At 44.8% G+C, this 25,890-nt stretch overlaps 1 protein-coding gene across 1 annotated transcript in view; it reads right to left on the reverse strand.

The window, feature by feature from the left end:
• LOC124776034 (division abnormally delayed protein-like) overlaps positions 1–20,561 on the reverse strand; it is a 1,005,302-nt gene extending 984,741 nt beyond the window's left edge. Inside the window, exon 1 of the mRNA XM_047250874.1 lies at positions 20,408–20,561. Within this exon, the coding sequence (XP_047106830.1) occupies positions 20,408–20,516 (109 nt within the window). The 5' untranslated portion in view covers positions 20,517–20,561. The remainder of the gene's footprint in view (positions 1–20,407) is intronic.
• Positions 20,562–25,890: the final 5,329 nt, after the last annotated feature.

The following is a 25,890-nucleotide window of genomic DNA, read 5'->3' on the forward strand; positions in this document are numbered from 1 at the left end:
CTTCGAGTCCCGGTCGGGGCACACATTTGCAACTGTGCTCGTTGATGTATATCAACGCCTGCCGACATTTTAAGGTCTTGATTTCATTATCATTTCACTCAAAGATTTCCTTAAGTGGATTAGACTTTAGGAGTGTCTTAGTAGCTACGAGTAAATGTATTAAAACTTCATACACGATGCGTCATTTTCTCATGCAACTCGGTGTTTATAACGTCACATCTCCTGAAATATGGTAGGTAGGTGGTTTTTGTCCACACAGCGGTTGTTGCCTGACGGTAAGGGATAAGTGTGAAAGCTTGGTTGAAATTACTCGAGTGGTTTAGGAGGAGATGTGAAAAACACACACAAACAAACACAAACACACACACACACACACATTTTATAATATATATGTGGATTCCGGACTACTGCGCCATGGTCGAACAATTTTTCAGTTCGTCTCCACCTGGCAATGAAATCTTCAAGGGGGAAGAAATGGAATATCACCATGGGCTGCGAACGCATCAGAAAGATACAAGAACATCTATGGTTGCCCAAGGATACTTGCAAGCCGCTGCGATAAAAGCAGGGCATCACAGGATACCGTACAGTTGAAGAGACCTGTGTATGCGTACTACAAAAGGAATGGTTGGAAAACGGACTAGAACAGCGCAGCAGCGATTGTAGAAATGGACAAACAGACAGATTATCAGTTGTGGAATATTCCATGCAACCTGGAGACCATCAGATTAGATATGATGAGCAGTTACTGTGACAGGTTGGACAGGGAGGCAATAGATTTAACTAGCCACGGCAATTACTTGCAACGTAAGGACAGAGATGTGAAACAATGGTATCTGGATTCCTATGATAAAAAACCTGTGTACCAGTACGTGGGGCTAGCGCAACAGTGGACAACAGATGCCGACAAAGGCCTAGGGCACTCGAGTTTTGAAAACATTCACATTTCTGCTTAGGAGCAGATGCAAACGAACTTCTATGTCAGTTGCTTCAGCCGTTAGTGGACCGGGATGTGCATCGGACCTACTAAAAAGTACTACCCTCCTTAAGAATTTCTCAGCAGGTGGAGATAGAACGATGTGTTTCGCCAAGTAATTCATTCGGCTACTGCACTATAGGGAGGCATAATTTAATAAGTACAGTAATGGAAATTTACATTACGATTTATCGCACGTCACGTCAGTCGTTGTGCTTCATAGCCACGAAGGGGACTGCTTTCATTACTACGGAATCACTTGCCGTGGCGTATTACTGCACGACTGTTTTTCGACCTTGGACTGTGGCCGCTACGCTGTGATAAGTTTCATCAAAAAATTCTCTACAGTAACACTGGACGGATAGTTTAACGCTACGCCGAAGAAAAGTCGAAAGTCTTGTGTAAGATTTTACTCAAAAAATACAAGAATGATGCTGCAAACTTTTAGTGGTGGTTACCTCCAGAGCACAACCAGTTTGAGTGCACGCACATTTGCATTTGTTTTCTCAGATTCTCAAAAGATTTTCTGCAAGCTGTGTACCAAGAGGGTGCGCATTGTCTCTCAGTTACGTGTTCGTCTCTCCATATAGTGATTTTATGGGTCATCTAGAAGCTAGAAGAGATGCAAGAGCCTATGTTGCAAACACATGTCCACAGTAGGATCCGACACGCCCTGTGACACCACGCACCGAGTGCTCAATGTACAAAAAATGCAGTGGCTACGTTTATCATCAAAAAATTCATTCATGAAGCTGGAGCCGCAATAAACGACTACCATCGACACCATAAACAATAACAGTCTACCCTGAAGGTATTACAACGCATCTCCGTCGTTCTTAAGACCAGGAGTATTGTCACCAAATACGTGCACCTACATTTGTGTGTTCAACTTTCCCACATCGTCACCATCGAACTGAGTGTGGCTATGCGTTTGTTGCGTACCGTACTCACTTCCAAGTTTCAAATTCCTGACCGCCAGTCAGTTTACGATTTCACGTGGTTTCTCAAAATAATTTCTACATCCACATATACAGGGTGTCCCGGAAGGAATGCTCAGTATTTAGAGATATGAGAGGAATGATCATTCGAAGCAAAAGTGTCGACTCTAAAATACATATCTTAAGAGCTCTGAGCATTTTTTCACCTTCACTACTGAGGAACACATCTCTACCATCGAACAAGTGCTCATAGCCATTAAGATGTGTATTTTAGAGCCCATGTTCACTACACTAGTTGCTTCGAAAGATCGTTCCCCCTCACATCCCTGAATACTGACCATTCCTCCTGGGAAACCCTGTATGCATTGTCCAAGTATCATGGAGCTGTTACGTGGCATTCTGGTTCTTTGAAATGGCACTACTGGTTTTCTTCCCCACACTTGCCTAATTCGAGCAAGTGATCCGTCTCTAATGACCTCGCTGACGACACAAATTCCTTCCTTCTTTCATTCTACATCTACATCCATACTCCGCAAGCCACCTGACGGTGTGTGGCTGAGGGTACTTTGTGTACCTCTATCGGTTCTCCCTTCTATTCCAATCTCGTATTGTTCGTGGAAAGAAAGATTGTCGGTGTGCCTCTGTGCGGGCTCTAATCTCTCTGATTTTATCCTCATGGTCTCGTCGCGAGAAATACGTAGGAGGGAGCAATATACTGCTTGACTCTTCGGTGAAGGTATGTTCTCGAAACTTCAACAAAAGCCTGTACCGAGCTACTGAGCGTCTCTCTTGCAGAGTCTTCCACTGGAGTTTATCTATTATCTCCGTAACGCTTTCGTGATTACTAAATGATCCTGTAACGAGGCGCGCTGCTCTCCGTTGGATCTTCTCCATCTCTTCTATCGACCCTATCCGTTACGGATCCCACACTGGTGAGCAATATTCAAGCAGTGGACGAACAAGTGTACTGTAACCTACTTCCTTTGTTTTCGGATTGCATTTCCTTAGGATTCTTCCAATGGATCTCAGTCTGGCATCTGCTTTACCCACGATCAACTTTATACAGGGTGTTACAAAAAGGTACGGCCAAACTTTCAGGAAACATTCCTCACACACAAATAAAGAAAAGATGTTATGTGGACATGTGTCCGGAAACGCTTAATTTCGATTTCAGAGCACATTTTAGTTTCTTCCACCTACGCTCAATGGAGCACGTTATCATGATTTCATACGGGATACTCTACCTGTGCTGCTAGAACATGTGCCTTTACAAGTACGACACAACATGTGGTTCATGCACGATGGAGCTCCTGCACATTTCAGTCGAAGTGTTCGTACTTTTCTCAACAACAGATTCGGTGACCGATGGATTGGTAGAGGCGGACCAATTCCATGGCCTCCACGCTCTCCTGACCTCAACCCTCTTGACTTTCATTTATTGGGGCATTTGAAAGCTCTTGTCTACGCAACCCCGGTACCAAATGTACAGACTCTTCGTGCTTGTATTGTGGACGGCTGTGATACAATACGCCATTCTCCAGGGCTGCATCAGCGCATCAGGAATCCCATGCGACGGAGGGTGGATGCATGTATCCTCGCTAACGGAGGACATTTTGAACATTTCCAGTAACAAAGTGTTTGAAGTCACGCTGGTACGTTCTGTTGCTGTGTGTTTCCACTCCATGATTATTGTGATTTGAAGAGAAGTAATAAAATGAGCTCTAACATGGAAAGTAAGCGTTTCCGGACACATGTCAACATAACATATTTTCTTTCTTCCTGTGTGAGGAATGTTTCCTGAAAGTTTGGCCGTACCTTTTTGTAACACTCTGTATTATCATTCCATTTTAAATCACTCCTAATGCCTACTCCTAGATAATTTATGGAATTAACTGCTTCCAGTTGCTGACCTGCTATATTGTAGCTAAATGATAAAGAATCCTTCTTTCTGTGTATTCGCAGCACATTACACTTGGCTACATTGAGATTCAATTGCCATTCCCTGCACCATGCGTCAATTCGTTGCAGATCCTCCTGCATTTCACTACAATTTTCCATTGTTACAACCTCTAGATATACTACAGCATCATCCGCAAAAAGCCTCAGGGAACTTCCGATGTTATCCACAAGGTCATTTACGCGTACTGTGAATAGCAACGGTCCTACGACGCTCCCCTGCGGCACACTTGACATCACTCTTACTTCGGAAGACTTCTCTCCATTGGGAATGACATGCTGCGTTCTGTTATCTAGGAACTCTCCAATCCAATCACACAATTGGTCTGATAGTCCATATGCTCTTAGTTTTACTTACGAATTCGAGGGGTCAGTCAGCAACCTATCCCACAACTGTCACGAACCATGCAGCATCTGAATAAGTAACATCATGGCGGAAATTGCATGAGATGTCCTGTAAGGAAGCCTGTTTTCGGGTAGAACAAAAAGGGCCGTAGGATCGGATATGCATCGAAAGATGACGGCTGATTACACATTCAACAGGTGAAGTGAGGCCTGCCGAACAAACGGGGAACGTGTAGCCTCGTACGAGAGCACGAGCACACGCAGCAGCTGCTCTGAGAAAGGACCGCGGGCCGAGATGCCGGCACGGAGGCCCGATTCCCAGAAGAGCTGCGACCGGCGAATACAGTACTCGGGCGCAGCTTTGTTCTCCCTCGCATCTCAATTGCCGCGCCCGGCTCTCGATTTCGTTTTACTCTCGAGATGGTTGCTGGATTGTCACGCATCTGCTCCCGCCAAGGACAATCGCCATGTGGACAGAACTGGACGGATCTGGATCCCCGATAGCAGCGGAATCTTGCGCCAAAAGGAACTTTGCTGTCGGAATGAGAATGGTGCGATGGCTCCCCACACTATAGCACGTTCAAGGTTCCCACAGTGTCGATCCAAGGTTCATATCTGTCTGAAAGCACTCGCATCTACTTCTCATCTCGAAAAAAGTCAAGCTGCGTGCACGAAAGTGATGCAGTTAGTCCTTCCTTACGTACTCCCTCCGAAGCGACACATTTTTCTCAGCGATGAATGACTGGCCGGAAATCTTGGTTGCAGAAATCTGCTGTTTGGCTTTTCAAGAAACGTTGGAATTTGAAAATCACGTCACCATTCTCGCAATGCCTGACAAGCAACGGTTTCCTCATTCGAGAAAACAGGAAACATTGTCAGCAGGATGCGATTGCTCAGTATTTGATAGCCTACAGAAACAGCATATGTGACTCCATCTTGTGCAAAAAGGAAGGAAGGAAGCAAGGAAGATTCCATTTGATACGGCAGATCTCGAACAAATACACAACAAACACGACAACAGGACCCTTGGAAGGACACAAACTAAGACACAGACACAGATGAAGATCCAGACTCAGAAAATGACAAACACAACAACAACAACACCAGGCACAGACTCATTATATAAGGAACAGTTACTGTTGGGTCGGCAGAAGAGCCAACACCATGTTACTGGAGGATGCCTAAATACACGCGTTTTAGCACACGTACCCTGGCGTAAGGAGGGAAGAACTATACTGACGTGAGATCTGAAACATGACAAGGAATTAGAATTCAGAAAGCGGACGTAATTAGTTTCATACTTAACTTTAATCCATTAATGATGAACGTCGCTCTTGACGGTACATGATTCACAATATTGTCTGTTCAGAATTCATTCTAATTACTGAATATGGCGCCTTGCTAGGTCGTAGCAAATGACATAGCTGAAGGCTATGCTAAACTGTCGTAGACAGTGAACCATCGCTAGCAAAGTCGGCTGTACAACTGGGTGAGTGCTAGGGAGTCTCTCTAGACTAGACCTGCCGTGTGGCGGCGGTCGGTCTGCAATCACTGATAGTGGCGACACGCGGGTCCGATGTATACTAACGGACCGCGGCCGATTTAAGGGTACCACCTAGCAAGTGTGGTGTCTGGCGGTGAGACCACAGTTACAATAGATGAATAAGGTAATTATAAGACTTACTTTACTTTTTCTTGTCCAGAAACCAATAATAGCAATCATAGCCTACGTCCAATACTTCTTTCTTGTCCAGTCACAAATCATCGAGTCTGCATCTGTAGGAACAGTTTGGACAGGCCAGAAGGTGTTCCATGTATTGCACAGCACCACAGCTTGTCATCCACGTTACCACGATCCAACCTGATGATGCTTGTTTTTACTGGGTGTCATCCCTGTTCATGTGCGGTTCAGCGTCCTCCATATGTTCCAGTTTGTTCTGGAGCCTCCAAGCACTATCTGTTGAGGTGGACAATTAGGTGGTGGTACTTCAATGGCCGTGTCAGTTGTCCAGGCTCGTAACCTGTGCCTAGGAGAGGATGTCGATCATCGATGGTTTGTCTGAACCTCTCTGTGAATTCGTGAGATGTTCTTCGGGAGCTGGGAGACGCAAGACGAGCAGCTTTGTTAAACTTGGGACGTGGATTTCACATACCCTGTTGTGACTCAGCATGTTTTATTAAGGCTTACGTCGACCTCCTTCGCGTGGGTTGTCTAGTCTATAATACTGGTCAGGTGTATTCAGCTGTAGAGATACATTGTCCTTGGTCGTTGGTTCTCGTTATAGTAGATTTTCCGGCACCACATTTGCTGTTTACAAGTTTCCGCAAAACATTATTTCCGGAGATCACCTTCTGACGTATCCTTTTACAATGGTGTCTATATGTCAGAGATCTATCCAACGTCACATAGGCCGATTTATCTGTGTATTCATTGTGGTATTATTCCACAAAACATTGAGCTTCCGCTTTGCTTGCCGAGATAGAAAGTGGAAAGCGCTTACTTGAGCCTTCGAAGGATTCGGTTTAAGGGAGTTATTTTGATACTGTTCTGACACGACTCTAAGTGCTTTCTCCAGCTTCTGCTATATCTCCTCGAAAGTCCTCCACTGAGCTGTGACTGGAGAGTCATCTGCATATAGGAAACGCATAGTATGATGACGTGTTGGCTGGTCTTTAGTGCGATAGTTAAAGTGGTATGAGGTAGGACGCATCCCGGCCCAGTCCATTGCTTTAGTTTCTCCATCGATTCTTCTTTCCACTAAGAAAGACGCAAAATAGTTTATTTTGTAAGAGAGATGGTAATCTCTCAGTTCGTGATAAGTTTTCTAGATTAGGTGAACAACTCCTTATAAGCCACACATTTCTGTAGACAATGCTACGCGACGCTTGAGTTCTCTGAGCATTTTAATCCTGGAGTGACTTCGAGTCATGTTTACTCTATACTCTGTGACAATGCGCTTTTATGGTCTCGGGTTTGGCGAACGTGTGAAGAACGTTATGTGACATCACGTGTAGACCCAAAAGTGAAATACGGAGGAGACAGTGCTATGTAAAGTGATTTTTTCTACGGTGTACAAACTCGAGGGACTCATAGATGAGAGGATACGGAACAAAGTAAAGTCTAATGAACTTACGTCCGGAAATGCATGGTTAGCATGCTGGAAACAATCATACGTTGTTAATACGGTCTAATATCGGATGTACCGTGCAGCCACAGTTAATTTGCGTTGATAATGGTTTCCATGTGCCCGGCGTAGCATGATCTGTCTCGCACGTGCACATCGGCCAGGTTGCACCCGGACAGTGTCAAAGGCAGCATGAGTATGCCGCTCGAGTGTCTCCACGTCTGGAATGGACTCTGCATACACGATACTTTTGAGATGGACCCTTAACCAGAAATCGCATGGATAGAGATCCGGTGAACGAGCAGGCCATGCTGGACCCCTCGTCCGACCCAGCGACCACAAAAGACACGACTGAGATGCGTCCGGACGTTAACAGCGAAGTGGGCTGGATGCACCATCATGCACAACCCTTCACATCATCAATGACACTTCTTCCAGTAGGGGAGGCAAAGACACACGCGAGAAACGCCGACAGTTCCGACCTGTAAGGCGACGTGGAAGGAAGACTGCTCGCAAAATACGGTCGCCAATTATCCCTGCCCACACATTTCGACTGCACCGATGAAGATGATGTGCTGCCACCGTACTACTAGAGTTCTGCATCCTATGTCACAGATGACTGGTATGAATGTTGAAGATACAACTCCGCGTAAAGGTTGCCTCATCTGTGCATAATTCCGGAATCTTAGTTGCCTGGTGAAGAAACCAACGACAAAACTGCTCCCGATGTGGAGAGTCTGTCACTAGTAAGACCTCCACACGGCATAAGTAACAAGGGTAGAAACAATTGTCATGGAGAGTGTTCCACACGGTCGTCTGGCGTATCCTGTACTTGTGGGACAACTGTCCGGCACTGACACGGCTGTCGCCTTCCACAGTGTCAATCACATTTTCTTCGAAGTCTCGTAGCCTAACATTTCGGGTACGTCCTTCATTAATACCTGTTTCCCGAAATGACTCTGTCTCAGACAAACGGCGAAACACTGTTGCAAACATTGAACGTTGTGGTTGTTGTCGGCGGGGATAGGTCTCCTGATACAAAGTTGCTGGCTGCCGCCCGTTGCCATTTGCCTTTCCGTACGTAGACACCATGTCGGCAAGCTCTCGATTCCAATACGGAACCACTGGGTACAACGCTGTTTCATATCCACTACAAGGTGACTCAGCAAGAGGAGTGAATCGTACACAATATTACCAATTACTATGGCAGGCGAGGGAGCTGGGGCATGACGTATGGGAGCAGTACCACGCTCTAGAAGGAAACCATGCATACCGTAACTGTGGTACAGCACGTATTAGACGGCACTCTTTGTAACAAAGTATGATTGAATAAATGGTCTCTAGCATGGAAACAATGCGTTTCAGGATTAGCCGAGCGGTCACTGGCACGGTAGCTCAGCGTGTTCGGTCAGAGAGCTGGTTGGCCTCTGTAATAAAAAAACTGAGTGGAAGGATCAACAGACGAACTTGACGGATCTAAGGACATCACACAACATCCAGTCGTCACGAGGCAGAGAAAATCCCTGACCCCGCCGGGAATCGAACCCGGGAGCCCGGGCGCGGGAAGCGAGAACGCTACAGCACGACCACGAGCTGCGGACAAAAAATAGGGGCCGAAGTGGCCGTGCGGTTGAAGGCGCGGTAGTCTGGAACCACAAGACCGCTACGGTCGCAGGTTCGAATCCTGCCTCGGGCATGGATGTTTGTGATGTCCTTAGGTTAGTTAGGTTTAAGTAGTTCTAAGTTCTAGGGGACTAATGACCTCAGCAGTTGAGTCCCATAGTGCTCAGAGCCATTTGAACCATTTGAACCAACAAAAAAAAAAAAAAAATAGGTGAAGTAGTGTGTAAGCTTAGGGACTGATGACCTTAACAGTTAAGTCCTATAAGATTTCACACACATTTTTAATGCGTTTCAGGATATAACTTCAGTTTCGTTCCGCATCATCTCATCGGTCAAACTCTAGAGTTTGTACGCGGTGGAAAAATTTGCCTGCAGTATGGGGGTGTTATTCGTGGTTAGAGTATAGTCACCTTACTCCGTTTAAGAACACGGTAATACGGAATGATACTAACACATTTTACAGCACTGTGTCCTGCCCACAGTGGAGGAACAATTTGGAGACAACGAGTGTTTGTGTCAACATGACAGTGTACTCTGTTATAAAGCAGTATCTGCGAGACAACGGCCTCTGGATAACAACATCTCTGGGATGCACTGGTCTGACCTGAAGCCAGTGGAAGACCTCTGGGATGAGTTACAACCTCGATTTCTCTCCAGACCGCAGCGTCCAGCAGGCCTACTTTCTCTGGTTTGCGCACTTGAGGAAGAACGGACTCCCATTACTCCGTCGACACACCTCACTGACAGAATTAAAACTGTATTAAAGGCGAAGGGTTGACACATCCCATATTAACCTTCATTAATAGTTGTCCGGATAAATTTGATCACATACTGTATGTAAATACGGCACAGGAGATTTACGAGAGTAGGAAAGACAGAGCACGTAAGAAGGACGCCTTCGGAACGACTGCGGTCGTGCCTAATGTCGTGGTGCGCATGTGCAAGCTACGCCGCCGTGGACAACGGGAGAAATGTGGCGGGGTCGCTGACAAGGAGCGACGCGCAGCCCAGGGCAGCTTCACGTCGTTAAGGTAATCGCCCTCTAAGAAAGGCGCGGCGCGGCCTATTAAACTTGTTAAGGATAATGAACCTTCCGCCTGGTGTGAGTTGTAGCGTCGCGGGACGCCGTGAAAAACTGAATGAAGCCTTCCTGCCGGGCGTGGGCCGCCCTTGTAAATAAACGCGGCCGATGCACGTGGGCGAGCTCCGACCGGCCGCGTTTGACGCGATAAACTCTCCTTTCTGTCGTTCTGTGTTTGTCCCCTACAAGGGACTTAATAACAATAAAGGGGGAAAACTTTCTACTAACAGCTGTGGATTGATACCGGTAGCTCCTCGTAAGGGTAAACACAAACAGATCTGGTAATGCTTCTAACTGATCGAATCATACATATTCGTCACATGGCTAGCGACCACACGGTGTGTGAAAGAGCAGGCAGTCAAAGGAAGACAGCATGCCGCAATAGACCCGAGTATTCCGTGAAAAACGTGGTTCTCCCAAGTCAAGCTCTCTAGACGTCATACCAGTACTATAACGCGCATCTCGCTGGGTCACGGCTATTATTCTTCATATCTTTATCGGATGAAAGTTCAGCCATATACGCACTGCGAACTTCACCCAACTGGGATTCCAGAGCTCAACCATGTGACACTGAGTGTTCACGATGTGACAAACAACGCCACAAGTTTTTGAAGTCCTTAATTCGATCAGCCTACATCCGTGACGGACCTTTTTCGGCAGTTGTCTACAAAAAACTACTCCAATATTGACCGGTTTCTGCAACAAATGGATATCAAATTTTAAATCAAACGTAGGATCCAGCGTGAGGAGTTATGGTATATATACTGCGTTGAGTGCCTTCATGTACAAAGTGGTGGCGGTGCGGTTCTAGGCGCTTCAGTCTGGAACCGCGTGACCGCTACGGTTGCAGGTTCGAATCCTGCCTTGGGCATGGATGTGTGTGATGTCCTTAGGTTAGTTAGGTTTAAGTATTCTATGGGACTGATGACCGTAGATGTTAAGTCCCATAGTGCTCAGAGCCATGTGAACCATTTTGTACAAAGTGCACCATCAAGTTAAGCTGGAATTAATGTAATTTCTGATGCCTATGTTATACAATGCGATGACGAAAGTCGTGGAAACCTCTTAATATCGTGTCGGACCTCACTTCGCCCGGTGTAGCAACTCGACATTGCATGGACTTAAGAGTTCGTTGGAAGTCCCTCGAAGAAATATTGAGCCATGCTGCCTCTACAGCCGTCCATGATTGCGCAAGCGTTGCCGGTGCAGGATTTTGTGCACGAACTGACCTCTCAATTATGACCCATACATGTTCGATGGGCTTCATGTCGGGCGATCAGGATGGCTAAATAATTCACTCGAATTTTCCAGAATGTCCTTGAAAACAATGGGGAACAATTGTGGCCCGGCGAAATGACATCGTTGTTTGGGAACATGAAGTCTACGAATGGACGAAACGGTCTCCAAGCAGCTCAACATAACCATTTCCTGTCAATGATAGGTTCAGTTGCACCATAGGACCCAGTCCACTCCGTGTAAAAGCAGCGCAGACCATTATGAGCCACCATCAGCTCGCACAGTGCCTTGTTAACAACTTGGGTCCATGGCTTGGTGGGATCTGCGCCAACTCGAACCATGCCATCAGCTCTTACCAGCTGAAATCGGAACTCATCTGACCAGACCACGGTTTTCCAGTCGTCTAGCGCCCAACCTACATGGTCACGAGCCCAAGAGAGGCGCTGCAAGCGATGTCGTGCTGTTAACAAATGCACTCGCGTCGGCTTTCTGCTGTCAGAGCCCATTAACGTCAGATTTGGCCGCACTGTCCTAACGGATAAGTTAGTAGTGCGTTCCACATTGATTTCTAAGGCCATTTCACGCTGTGTTGCTTGTCTGTTAGCACTGACGACTCTACGCAAATGCCGCAGCTGTCCGTTGTTAAGTGATGGCTATCTGGCCACTGGTCCATGGTGCGACATAATGCCTGAAATTTGGCATTCTTGGCACGCTCTTGGCTGTAGATCTCGGAATATTTAATTCCGTAACGATTTACGAAAGGGAATGTCCTACGCGTCTAGCCCCTGAGCACACAGTTTTAATATTCCAGGGAGTTTCATATCAGCGCACACTCCACTGCAGAGTGAAAATCTCATTCTGGAAACATCCCCCAGGCTGTGGCTAAGCCATGTCTCCGCGGTTCGCAGGAGAGCTTCTGTAAAATTTGGAAGGTAGGAGACGAGGTACTGGCAGAAGTACGGCTGTGAGGACGGGGCGTGAGTCGTACTTGGGTAGCTCAGTTGGTAGAGCACTTGCCCGCGAAAGGCAAAGGTCCCGAGTTCGAGTCTCGGTCCGGCAAACAGTTTTAATCTGCCAGGAAGTTTCAGTTTTCTTTTTGTCAATGTAACACGCGCATTGCCCTGCTGATCTTGGTGTCTGTAATCTTAGCAAAATGCATAATTAAAATGAAAACAATACTGAAGAGATGAAAGGAATGAGCACTGCTAAATGTTTCAGTATTTCCAGAACAAATATTTATTATAACTAAAACATATATCGTACCTTATGCTTAGTACTACAATGACGGTAGATTTTTAATGTCCGTTTGATGTCCATTGCGCGCTCTTTTATACAGCCATTGTCCTCTTGAGTCGCTCGTGCGTCGTCACAATAAGTTATAACAGTTCTTCTTTTTACACTTCACTCAGACTTAGACGTAACACGTTTTTATACATTTTGTAGAAAATAGATCAGACTGCCACAAATCTGCGTCCGTCTTACTTAAGGAGAACAGTACAAGTGTTTAGCGCTCAAGGCTTCATTTGTTCTCCAGCATATCGATCCGTATTCTTCTGTTTATGTTGCCACCCAAAGACGACGAATTACATTATTTAGGAAATCCACCGTCGCTATGCGACGCCTTATTATACATTAATCATTCTTTATAAACAAGTATTCGCCTTCTGGCTGAAAGTGTTAACTGTTCGCTGTTTTAATGAAGCCAAAAATAGCGAATGTCACACATTACACTTCAAAAAGACAAAATATTGAAATTGGAAGAGCACTAAATACATATTTTCAATGCCGATGAGCAGGAATGATTATGTTCGAGCTTAAACTATATACGGAGCATTTCACAAGCCCTAGTACAGGCTTCTATGGGATGTAGAGAGGAGTTAGTAGATACGGTATTGATAAAGCATCCATGTCCAGAAATGTACAATTTGAAGAGTGGATCACATTCAAATGTCACGCTTCACGGTCCGCGCACAGCAGAAAGCAGACGGCTCCAGCCCTGACCTGCGGGCTCTGGAGGTGATGCTCCACGTGGCGACCCTGCTCTTTGTTGTATAAAGTGTATCTGCGACACGTGCTCTCATACGCACGTCTACGAACCCAGGTTACCGTCACTGGAGCGCCAGAATCAACTCTCCTATTTCCGAACGTCAGAAGAAAATTGTATGTGATGGACTGAGGCGATCCATGAAACGTTCACCATACATGCATTGTACAACTCTACCATAGCGCACCATGTCTTGACCACACCAAAAAACATTTTGTTCATAAGCAAAACAAAAAAACAATAGATATTAAAAATGTATGTATTTATGTATGCTGACAACGGCCTTGCCGCAGTGGATACACCGGTTCCCGTGAGATCACCGACGTTAAGCGCTGTCGAGCGTGGCTGGCACTTGGATGGGTGACCATCCGGGTCGCCATTCGCTGTTGCAATTTTTCGGGGTGCACTCAGCCTCGTGATGCCAATTGAGGAACTACTCGATCGAATAGTAGCGGCTCCGGTCAAAGAAAACCATCATAACGACCGGGGGAGCGGTGTGCTGACCACACGCCCCTCCTATCTGCATCCTGAACTGAGGTTGACATGGCGGTCGGATGGTACCGATGGGCCACTTGTGGCCTGAAAACGGATTGCTTATGTATGTATGTTCCACATCTCCTCCTAAACCACTGGACCGATTTCAACCACACTCGGTACACATATCCCTTACTGTCAGGCAACAATCGCTGCCGGAGTAAGAGCCACCTACCTACCATAGTTCATGAAATATGACGTCATAAACATTCAGTTGTATAAAAAGTTGCGCATCATGCTTGACGTTTAAATTTATTACTTCTGCCTTACTCCATTCGCAATAACTTTCTCAGACAGTATCTAAATACGCCAATAACGGTACCTTCAAAATTATACGTGATACCAAACATATTTCAGGAGACATGGCGTCGTAAACAATGAAATGCGTGGAAAAACTGTTGCAGAATTCAGGACGTTTAAATTTGTCACCAATTTGCTTCTAACTCTACTCGCAACATATTTAGCAGACATCATCCAAATAAGCCTCTGAATGAATCTACAAAAATACATTATTGTACGACAAATAGTTTAAGAGCTATGACGTCATGACTACTGAGATGCGTGAAAAAATGCCACATCGTGCATTAAGTTTTAATACATTTATTCTTTACTACTGAAGACACTCCTACACTCGTGTTAACTCAAGGAAAAATCCATGACACGTGCAGGCTTTTGCCAGCTTTCAACTGCGAATCGCAAACGGCTCGAGCTGGAAACAGTAGCCATCTATAGAGCTATCAAGAGGCGTTGCCATAGAGACGTTTACGAAATCGCGTTGTGGCCTTGCGAAGCAGCTATACTTACGCATTTGTATATTATACATATTTCTTTGCACGACTATTTCATAATTTCAAAGGAGTTTTCATGAATATGTCGAAATGAAACTTTTTTTATAATTACGGTAGTACAACGTTCATTTTTTATTTCGGTTTCTAATAGAAAATTAGCAAAATGGGTACCGGGCCAATGCTGGGGTTGTCAGCTAGTGTATCAAGAAAATATTTTTTATCTACTTGGACGACATTGACCAACACGATTGTCTTTCTTGTAAGTTTGTTCTTTACCGAGTTACAGGCAGTACGTCTTTTTTAAATATCACCCTATACATTTTTTATTTGGTAATCTGGTTCCTCTGCTCAAGACTCATTCAGAATCATATCACAGTGCAACATCTATTCAAGCACGACATCATTAAAACGGTGAGTGGCTTAGACGCTCCTGCGTGGCACACGGCGCTCGTCCACATGCTGCTGTTGACAACAGACAAATGAAACACAAGGAAAGTATAAACTTACATTCTCCGTTTCTAGCATCTCCTAGTCTGTATACATAGTACTCACACAACCCCTCAACTCAACGCTGTTGACTGAATGACCAGAAAACGTTTTTCTTGCGTTCTCATTTCTTTGCTGTCAACTCCAGGCTGGAGGTGCCGTAAACCGGCTTCAGCGTACCTAATAGCTACAGCACGAACAACCAGACGTCGCCATTAAATCGTATGTTACAGAATATCATCTTAACAGCTTACACATTCATCTGAAAAGCTTAACAGAAATTTTAGTCAAGTCAGTTAACGACTATGCGTCCTCTGTGTGACTGACACTTAAGGTAATAAGCTTAGGTCCCGTTTGTATGTGACAGGCTCATTCTCAGCTTCATATTTCACAAATTCTGAAATACTTTTATTTTTGATTTTGTTTTCCTTGTGTGGACTTGATGATGGCTGGGCTGGGCTGCATAGCCAAAACCGACCATCTGTACAATTAAATTAAAGTGTAACCAAGACTAACGCTATACGGATTTGCTTGCACACAGGAGGGGGGAGGAAACGAAATGAAACTTCGCGGTATGAGATGGTACGTGATGTTATTTCAGTTATGACAAACTCGAATCAAATATAGAAAGAAACTGCCAGCTGAGTATACTTAAACGAATGACGCTGAAACTTCCCCTCCTGCCCCTAATGCGCGCACTGATTCGGTTGCGAAGGGTGCCGTAAAGCTGTTGCATCCTCTTTTGGAGCTAGCTGGCCCAAAGCTGTCGTAACTGGTTTTTGATAACATGGGTACTGACTCTGGGACGGAACTGGCGTCCGGGTTGGTCCCATACATGTTTTATCGGGGTCTGATCTGGGGATCTTGCTGGCCACGGTAGCATCTCAACATCACGGAAGCAGTTCACGTTTTTGTCCTGTTATTCTGTTTGTGTCACCAGTCTTCTGGCTGGTTTGATGCGATCCGAGTAGAAATTCCTCTCCTGTGCAAACCTTTTCAACTCAGAGTAGCAACTGCAACCCACGACCTAAATTATTTGATGGATGTATTCCAATTTCTGTCTTTCTCTACAGTTTTTACCCTCTACAGCTCCCTTTAGTACTATGTAAGTTATTCCCTGAGGTCTTAACAGATGTATGAACTTGCAGCATGCTGAAGTAGCTGTGGGTCAGCAACTTCTGTTAATCAGTACAACGAAAAACAGGTCCTAAGTTGCAAATTTTACTTTTTTATGCACTTGATGACTAGTTTCAGGCCGAGACCCATTTTCTGTTCATCGAAACACAGTCAAAAACGGTATTTCCGAAAAACACGGTTTTCACATCTCCGGAAATATCATTTTTTACCATGTTACGATGATTTAAAAATGAGTTCGGCCCGAAACAAGACATCGCTTCAATAAAAGGAGTAAAATTTGCATCTTTGGATTGGTTTTTCGTTCTACTGGTCCTAACAGATGTCCCTTTTCTTGTCAGTGTTTCCCATATATTCCTTTCCTCCTTATTCCTCATCTTATCAGTCCACTTAATTTCTAACATTCTTCTGTAGCACCACATCTCAAATGCTTCAATTCCGTTCTGTTCCAGTCCATGCTTAGTAGCATACAATGATGAGCTCCAAACGTACATTATCATAAATTTCTTCCTTAAATTAAAGCCATTGTTCGATACTGGTAGACTTCTCTTGACCAGGAATTCCATTTTTGCCACTTTTGTTCTGTTTTTTATGTCCTACTTGCTCCATCCATCACGGGTTATTTTCTGCCTGGGTATCAGAATTCCTTAACTTTGTGTACTTCGTGATTCCCAGTCCTGATGTTTACTTTCTCGATGTTCCCCATTTCTGCTACTTCTCATTACTTTCGGCTTTCTTCGATTTACTCTCAGTCCACATTCTGAGATCATTACTTTTTCCATTTCATTCAACAAATTCTGTAACTCTCCTTCATTTTCACTCAGGATAACAATGTCATGAGTGAATCTTATCATTGGTATCCTTCCACCTTCAGCATTAATTCCACGCTTGAACCTTTCTTTTATATCCGTTATTGCTTCTTCGATATATAAATTGACCAGTAGTGGCGAAACATTGATGATTTATATCCTGTTTAATCGGAGCACTTCGTTTCTTGGTCTTCCACTCTTGTTGTTCCGTCTTGCTTCTTGTAAAGATTGTGTATTATCCGCTTTCCCTGCAGCTAACCCTTATTTCTCTTGGAATTTTGAACATCTTGCACATATTTACATTATCGCACGCTTTTTCTAGGTCTACTATTCCTATTAACTTGTCTTGGTTTTTCCTTAGCCTTTATTCAATTATCAGCCGCATCGTCAGAATTGCCTCTCTGGTGCCTTTGCCTTTCCTCAATGCATATTGGTCCAGAGATCCTGAATTTTCTTTTCCATCTTTCTGTACATTATTCTTGTCAGCAGCCTGGATGCATGAGCCGTTAAGCCGACTGTGCAGTAGTTCTCACATTTATCTGAGCCCGATATCTTCGGGGTTGCGTGGATGATGTTTTTCCCAAAGTCCGAAGGCGCGCCCCCTGTCTCATAGAGATGAGCGCTGCATTGTTGATGGCACCACCATGCTATGGCATGTTAACACACGAAGACGCAGGGTAGTGTGCGTGATGCACCGTTGTGCCATCACAGCTCTCTCAGTCACACTACCTGTAGTGATAACCGATGGTTTCCCACACCATTAATCCAGGAGTAACATCTCTGTGCCTCTCCTGAACATTGAGAGAATGGGTCCTCTCGCTAGGTCACCACCATACTGGTCGATATTGGTCATTCGTGGCAGTACAGAACCACAATTTATCGCTGAACACGATGCGATGTCATTCCTCATTAGTCCATACTTCCCGGTCACGCAGACCTTTCTGTTGTGGTGCTAAGGCCAGTCTACGTTTGAGACAGCAATTTCCCTGTCTGGCTGCTGCAGTGGTGAGGGATGGAACAGAATTTTTCAGGGAGTCTATTACATCTTCTCGTATGGCAGGCGAAGGTGTGAAGGAGTTAGGATGTGCTTGGTGCGTTGCACGGCGATCCTCCCTTGTGTTGGTCGACCGAAACCTTGACAGCGAGTATGCCTGCCCTTACGTTCTCCTGCTGCCCAAAATCGCGCCACCGTCACATCCAAATGCCCCCCAAATTTTGATATTGCACTATTCGAACCAGGTGGCCAAATGTAGACCCACAATGGTGGCACTTTGGTACTACGTCAGGTGTTGATAACGCTGTCTCACACGAGCATACGTCACTTCGTGCGCTTTACAGACACCACTCAACGTCTGACTCTGTTCGCGCCCTTTACGTACTATCAGGCCTAGTAACAACACTAGATCCAAATAAAGTTAACGCACTCTGGCGGCTGTTCTACCTGACACAGAGAAATGCACCTCTAATCATTTACATACCTGTCGATGGAGTGTGCGTGTACGAAGTTACATTGTCATACGATTGTGCGCTCTTCGCGCTTCATGTTTTTGTCAGGCAGTGAGCCTTGCTGCGGCTCGCGTTGGTGCTGTTTATAGGTTTCCGCCAGGCCAGACGGTATCGTTTAGTTGCCATGGTTGCGGTTGTTTGTCTTCTCGTGTTGACTGGCGCCACTCGGTTTCGCAAGCGCTGCCTGTCCGCCAGTGGCAGCAGCGGCGGTTATCGATATGCAGTAACTGTTGCCCTATCTTTGGGGCGACGTCGTTGTTTTTCCGGGTCGTGTGAGTGTGAGAGTTCGGTTGGGGACTAAGGAGAAGGCAGGTCCGCGCAGTGCGGGAACACTCCGGGACCGCTGGTGGTACGCATGGACTGCCGGATGGAAGGGCTGTGGTCACGAGGGTGCACGACCTCGTCGTAAACCGTATCCAGCAAGCTTTAAGATGAGTGCATTTCAATCCAAGTAGAGAAACCTCCATCATTGTGATATCTCGCGATTCTCCAGTGACTTGGGTTCGTGTTGCTGCTCGTAGTGTCGCCGAGGCGAAGAGCAGCGAGTGGAGTGCTTGGGGAAGGCGGATCTGATTATCTTTTCTCGACTTCTTATTACTATTTACTGTGTTCAACTTGTTACAATTGTTAAGTCCAACCAGCGGTAATTTTTCTTGCCTGGTGGCCGCTAACGCTCCAGTTACCTGCCCTAGGGTTAAGTGTATGTGACGGCAGTGTATATTTCCCCGCCTTGCCACTGCTGTCCGGTAGGGCGTGTAGTTTTGACAGCTTTCTTGATTGTAGGCCGGTTGGTGAGTACTCCACTCGGGTGGTAGTGATTCCTTTCTCGTTCCGGGCGCTCTAAACACAGTATTCCGGGGACGTAGTGCAGACCGCCGGTTCCGGCTTTGGCGTATTGTTCCACCGCTGCATTTGTTTTATCGGACGTCAGGTAGCTTCAGCAAGATTATCATTAGTCATTCGTTAGACTGCCACTAGTCTGAGTTACCATCTTGTGAAGTGAATGCAACTCTTGGCTGCGTATCTCATCGCTCGCGAAGGCTTTGGTTGCCGGACCTTCTCAGAGGTCGATTCCTGGAGCACCGTCTGGATCAGTTGCTTGTTTTTTTAATTAACTTTTGCTATTGTATTTGCTGTTTTACAGCAGGTTTCAAAGTTTTTTTATATTATTGCCATTCCTGGGGTGTAAGGCCTTCAGCCGTGATTGTCGTTATTTGCCTTAAAATTCTAATTTGGTATTTGTATTTTAGCAGTAAGCCTTATAACTTTATTTACTGCCATTCCTGGCGTCTGATGCCGTCTGCTGTGTTTGTGGCGACCTGCCTTTAGTATTTCAATACCTGTAATTTGTAAGATGCAGCGAGTTTTAAACAATTCTCAATTTGTTGCCATTCCTGGCGTATGAGGCCTTCTGCCCAGATCACAGGGGCTTGCTTTGAAAACATTATGTGCTGTATCTGTATTTCATTGTGAGTTGCTAAATTGTAACTCACTGGAAACACTATTATTTACTCAGTTGTTTATTCCTTCATTAATAACGTGTGGTATTTTTTTAATTTATTGTTGAGTCTGGCATTACTGGTTTAAAATAAATCGTGTGTAACTGTAAAAGGCAAACCAATAGTAACTGATTACGGCCCCGTCCACAATCGTAACCGAATCCTGCCTTCCCTTGACTACCAGGTGACAAGCAGTGTAAAGTAATTATTGACTTGGCGTGTGCAATTCATTGTGCAGCGAGCTTTCTCTTAATCTTTCCAGATGAAGGTATGAGCCGCGTAGGGTTACGGTTCCTCCACGACCGCTGGCGCAGGGCGCGGACTGACCTCGTATGGTGTTGGCGGCGGAGACGAGCAGGCCCTCCAGCGACCTGGAGTTGTGGTGCAGCAGCGCCTGGAAGTCCCTGCGCACCAGCCGCTGGAGCGCCGCCTCCATCTCCAGGGTGCAGCACGACGCCTCGGACACGCACACGGTCAGCTCACGGCCTGCAACACCACGTGGGTCCAGCGTAAGATAGAGTACAGTGCTTATGCTGTACAGCCATATTTAACACTGGCTATACACACCGGGTGATCAAAAAGTCAGTACAAATTTGAAAACTTAATAAGCCACGGAATGATGTAGATAAAGAGGCAAAAATTGACACACATGCTTGGAATGACAGGGGGTTTTATTAGAAACAAAAAAAAAAAAAGTATTGCTAGACGCGTGAAAGATGTCTTGCGCGCGTCGTTTGGTGATGATCGTGTGCTCAGCTGCCACTTTCGTCATGCTTGGCCTCACATGTCCTAAGACCTCCGTCCGTGCGATTATTGGCTTTGGGGTTACCTGAAGTCGCAAGTGTATCGTGATCGACTGACATCTCTAGGGTTGATAAAAGACAATATCCGACGCCAATGCCTCACCATAACTCTGGACATGCTTTACAGTGTTGTTCACAACATTATTCAAATGGCTCTGGGTACTATGGGACTTAACATCTGTAGTCATCAGTCCCCTAGAACTTAGAACTACTTAAACCTAACTAACCTAGGGACATCACACACATCCATTCCCGAGGCAGGATTCGAACCTGCGACCGTAGCGGTTACGCGGTTCCAGACTGTAGCGCCAAGAACCGCACGGCCACACCGGCCGGAAAACATTATTCCTCGACTACAGCTATTGTTGAGGAGTGATGGTGGACATACTGAGCATTTCCTGTAAAGAACATCATCTTTGCTTTGTCTTACTTTGTTGTGCTAATTATTGCTATTCTGATCAGATGATGCGCCGTCTGTCGGACATTTTTTGAACGTTTGTATTTTTTTGGTTCAAATAAAACCCCATGTCATTCCAAGCATGTGTGTCAATTTTTACCTGTCTATCTATATTATTCCGTGATTTATTCAGTTTTCAAATTTATACTGATTTTTTGATCACCCGGTACATCAACTCAAGTCGTATTAACTGACTAGCACGCTCAGTTGACATTAAAATTTCAACACCAGGAAGGTTAACAAAATTTTGGTTCACACAATGAAGGTTTTCACGAATGGATGCCTTGGCTGCTGGTACATCTTACGGGTTGGGTGGTTCTCGTTCATCGGCGCCTGCCGTCCTAGGGCAATGTTTCGTCCCAAGATGCGTTACACATCTTCAAAGGCGCTCGTGGTTCCGTTGAATCATGCTGAATGATGAGTCGGACCTTGAAGACAGACGTAAATAGTGTAAAAAAGGGGTTTGGTCGAAGTTTACGTGTGATGGCGAAAGATAATCCTTGTCAGAGATAAGAAGTAAAGTTTCCCGAAACCAAAATTTTATCTAAAATGACAAACTATTACACGGAGAAGTCATCGAAACATAAAAACATGTGGTTAATTTTAACAGAAATATGAATGCTATGTGGCTTGATGATACGTGGACAGTTGCTCTGCATAATCGATGGGCCAGTTTGACAGCCGGTCGCTGTGCCCGAGCGTTTCTAGGAGCTTCAGTCTGAAACCGCGCTGCTGCTACGGTCGCAGGTTCGAATCTTGCCTCGGGCATGAATGTGTGTGATGCCCTTACGTTAGTTAGGTTTAAGTAGTTCTAAGTCAAGGGGACTGGTGACCTCAGATGTTAAGTCCCATAGTGCTTAGAGCCATTTGAACCATTTTTGATGTTTAGGTTGCATGCATAGTAGTTGCGCATTTCATCTTTGGATTTTCATTCTAGTTCCGTTTGCTCGTTTAAAATATTCTGCAGCTACTTTATCTAGCTACGGTCATAAATATTAAGCGCTGTCCACTGGGACGTTTGTAAGTGTATAAAACCGTTTCAGCTCAGGTCTGAATGTAAATAAACGCTCATTAGTATGTTTTTGCTACATATAAAGTGCCGCTAAATATTAAAATATTGTTATGTGTCGCTGGTATGGACAACATGCTGCTGGTGAAAACAATGTAATCGGGAGTGCTAGCCTTCTGAAGATGGGCATGGTAACCCGAACGCGGTTATGGCAATAAAATGAAGCATTTTAAAAGTATTTGATTGGTTGCCTTATTAACCAGCAATCATTAACGGCCGCCAAGTTAACGAGATTCCGCATAGAGGACATAATCAAATGTGATTTTTGACTGGGAAACCCATTATGTAGTCTTTCCTTGTATAGAAAACGTAGACAGGGTGAATCCTGTTTACAATGAGCGGCTGCGCTGAAATGATAACTATTTACGTATCTAAAGCGTGTTCCGTTTGTTACATACCTCCTTCATGGTGTTGCAGTTTTAATTGTCATTAGTGTACTTCCTCTTGAACAAGATGTCAGCTATTTCAAAAGATGCAAGAGAAGCCAGACACTGTACGGTAATACAAGGTAAATGAACTGCCACCAATGGAATGGTCTAATCAGTGACAAGAACGAATAAAAACGAAAGAGAGTAAATTCATAAATTCATAGGTTAGAATTTGGCATAAAGACGTGAAATGATTCTCTGAAAACGAAAGTCACACCAGAATACTTCAGTGAATGCACGTATCGGCAACAAACTGATAAATGAAAACACCGGAACGCCCGGAGCATTTCAACAAAACTTGATAATTATGTTATTTACTATCTGAAAAATACGCTATTGCGATAAAACACACCAATCACCCCTGGTTATGAGGGCAGGTCTTAGGACGTAGATGGGGGGACTCGTGAGGAAGAAATTTCTGTCAAGTACTGTCATCAAAGTGTGTCATCTATAGCATAAAGTGCACGAATGATAGTGGCTGGTAGAACACTATTAAGACACAGATCTCACCATTGAAAGCACTGACTTTGGCGATGACTTCGAAGGGTGATCTACATAAATCCCAAACGTCTAGCTGTCTGTTATGGAATGAGAAAAACACTACTCAACGCTACATTAGCTCTTATTTATTGTCTCATACCGTTTACACAATAAATCTATGTACTCGACATTTTATTCAGTGTACGGACGAAATCACCGAGAAACCATCTCGACTAGGAAAACAGGAAGGGGGGGGGGGAGGGGGGAAGGAAACAATCGCAATACTCAGTATGACAATACCTTTAGCAATTAAGTCTTTGTAACATACGGGTAATCAGAAGCACTGATCTGTCTCCTACAACGACTCTACAGACGTAATAATTTGTGCGAGCTCTGAAATGATTCATTATTGTTACTCTGATTCTGAGAGAATTTTACTTTCAGGTAAATGCCTGAAAGTCGGGCGTTGATTACTGATGCAAATATCTGAAACCTCCTATGTTACGCAGACTAAAGAAACACCAGAGAACATCGGTTTAAAAAAAAAATTACAACGGAAAGATATTTGAGATATACAGAGTAAATGAGACTTTTGAGAATACGTAACTGAATTGAGCGAAAATATATAAAGGCTCCTTTTCGTAACAGCATGACAATGTGAGAAATAAACTAGCAAGTAGAGTTACCGTAACAGCACTACATCCGCTCTGTAAAGACCGAAGAATAAGAAGAGCACCGTGTCTTTGCCATTTACGGACAAAACTTTCACTTTACGAGTACCAGAGTTTAACTACTTTTTGTAAACTTATCACTTTATCGATTCCAGGGAACGTACACCATACATTTCTGCAGAGAGGAACGTTATATTTCAGAAGGTAGTTTGACTTCTTAGTACATTCAGCTTCGTTAGTAATTCTGCTGCCAATGTCATTAGTCAATTATGCGAATGTATTCGCCTTTAGAATTCGGCGAATGCTATTTTAAAATGGTTAAACGTAGCTATTGAAAATACTCTGACTCTCAAAGTGAAATAACGTCTAAAAGGTAACCTGAACCCACCCCGAATGTTCGCTAACGAAAGCACTCACCATCAATAGTGGAACGTTCACACGTGTGATGCAAATGCGGAACTCTGTAACGCAGAAAAAAATTAAGACCGAGGCACGATATGAATAGTAGAAACGCGGACGACATTAATGAGTCGGTGCACTTTACAACGCACACGTTTAACCGCAACATGAAAATTTAATTTCGTCATAAAAAGGAGTGAATGATGCTATACAAAACGACAGAATATCTTTCGCCCTTCAGCAAAATAATTTCGCTTTAATGTCGCTTAATTGCCTTAGTGCCGAGTTAACGCAAATCCTCGTGTAAACCACCGCGAAGTCGAAACATATAACAGACAAGTGTTACTTCATCAGAAGACCCGCACGACCGTTCTCGCAATTAACGAACTTCTGCCTGATGAAAATACAGACACGCTTATTTCAAAGGACGCGCGTTCTGCTTTTGTACAGGCATTGGAGGGTGTCATCATCATCGTCATCACGACCACCATCACCACCACAAGCATTACCATTGACATTCGTCTGCATTCGCGGCCACAGCCAGAAATCGCTCGCTCTAAGGCTCGATGCTCACGAGCGATTTATCATCGCAGCGTCATTCCGAGTGTTTAGCAGTATATGTGAAGCATTGAAGCCACCCGCACAAAGGCAGAGAAGCACGTCGCGGGGACAGAATCGTACTTGGCAGCCACTGCTGCTTCGCAGAGATCATGCCGATCGCCACCAAGCAGCACTCCTTTAGCGAGTATACGCACCACCAGCTAGAGAGAGGTGGTGCTGGTGGTGTACGGCACTGTATACGTACTCGCAACCCTACCTATGCTGCCGCGAGCCTGTCATAGAAACAGCCTGTTTGGAGGCGGAATTGTTAATTAATAATGTGGAGAGATGCCTTGAAATACGGGACGTGTCTCGCAGAGAGTACCGTGAAGAAGACAGCCGTACGAGGTGCGGCTAGAAAAAAACCGGACTGATGCTGGAAAAAACATTTATTTACAATTATTTACAATTTCATGTTATCTCCTTCAATGTACTCTCCTCCTCGGTCTCTACACCGCTCCATACGAATTTTCCACTGTTCATAGCAATGCTGCAGACCATTTTCGGTAAGTCCATACATTACTTCCGTCGCTTTTTCTTCTACTGCTTCAACAGTCTCAAATCTAGTTCCTTTCAAAGCTGACTTGACTTTAGGGAAAAGAAAAAAGTCACAAGGGGCCAAATCAGGTGAGTAGGGTGGATGATCTAAGATGGGAATGTTGTGTTTTGCCAAAAACGTCTTCACTGACAACGCACTGTGAGCTGGGGCATTGTCTTGGTGAAGGATCCATGACTTTTTTCTCCACAAATCGTTCCGTTTTCTCCGTACTCGCTCACGTAGGGTAACCAGGACGCTAATGTAGTAATGCTGATTCACTGTTTGTCCCTCTGGTACTCAATCAATGTGCACAATCCCTTTGATGTAAAAAAAAAAAAAAACAATCATCATTGCCTTGAATTTCA

The sequence above is a fragment of the Schistocerca piceifrons genome, chromosome 2, assembly GCF_021461385.2.
Source record: "Schistocerca piceifrons isolate TAMUIC-IGC-003096 chromosome 2, iqSchPice1.1, whole genome shotgun sequence".
NCBI classification, from domain to species: Eukaryota; Metazoa; Arthropoda; class Insecta; order Orthoptera; family Acrididae; genus Schistocerca; species Schistocerca piceifrons.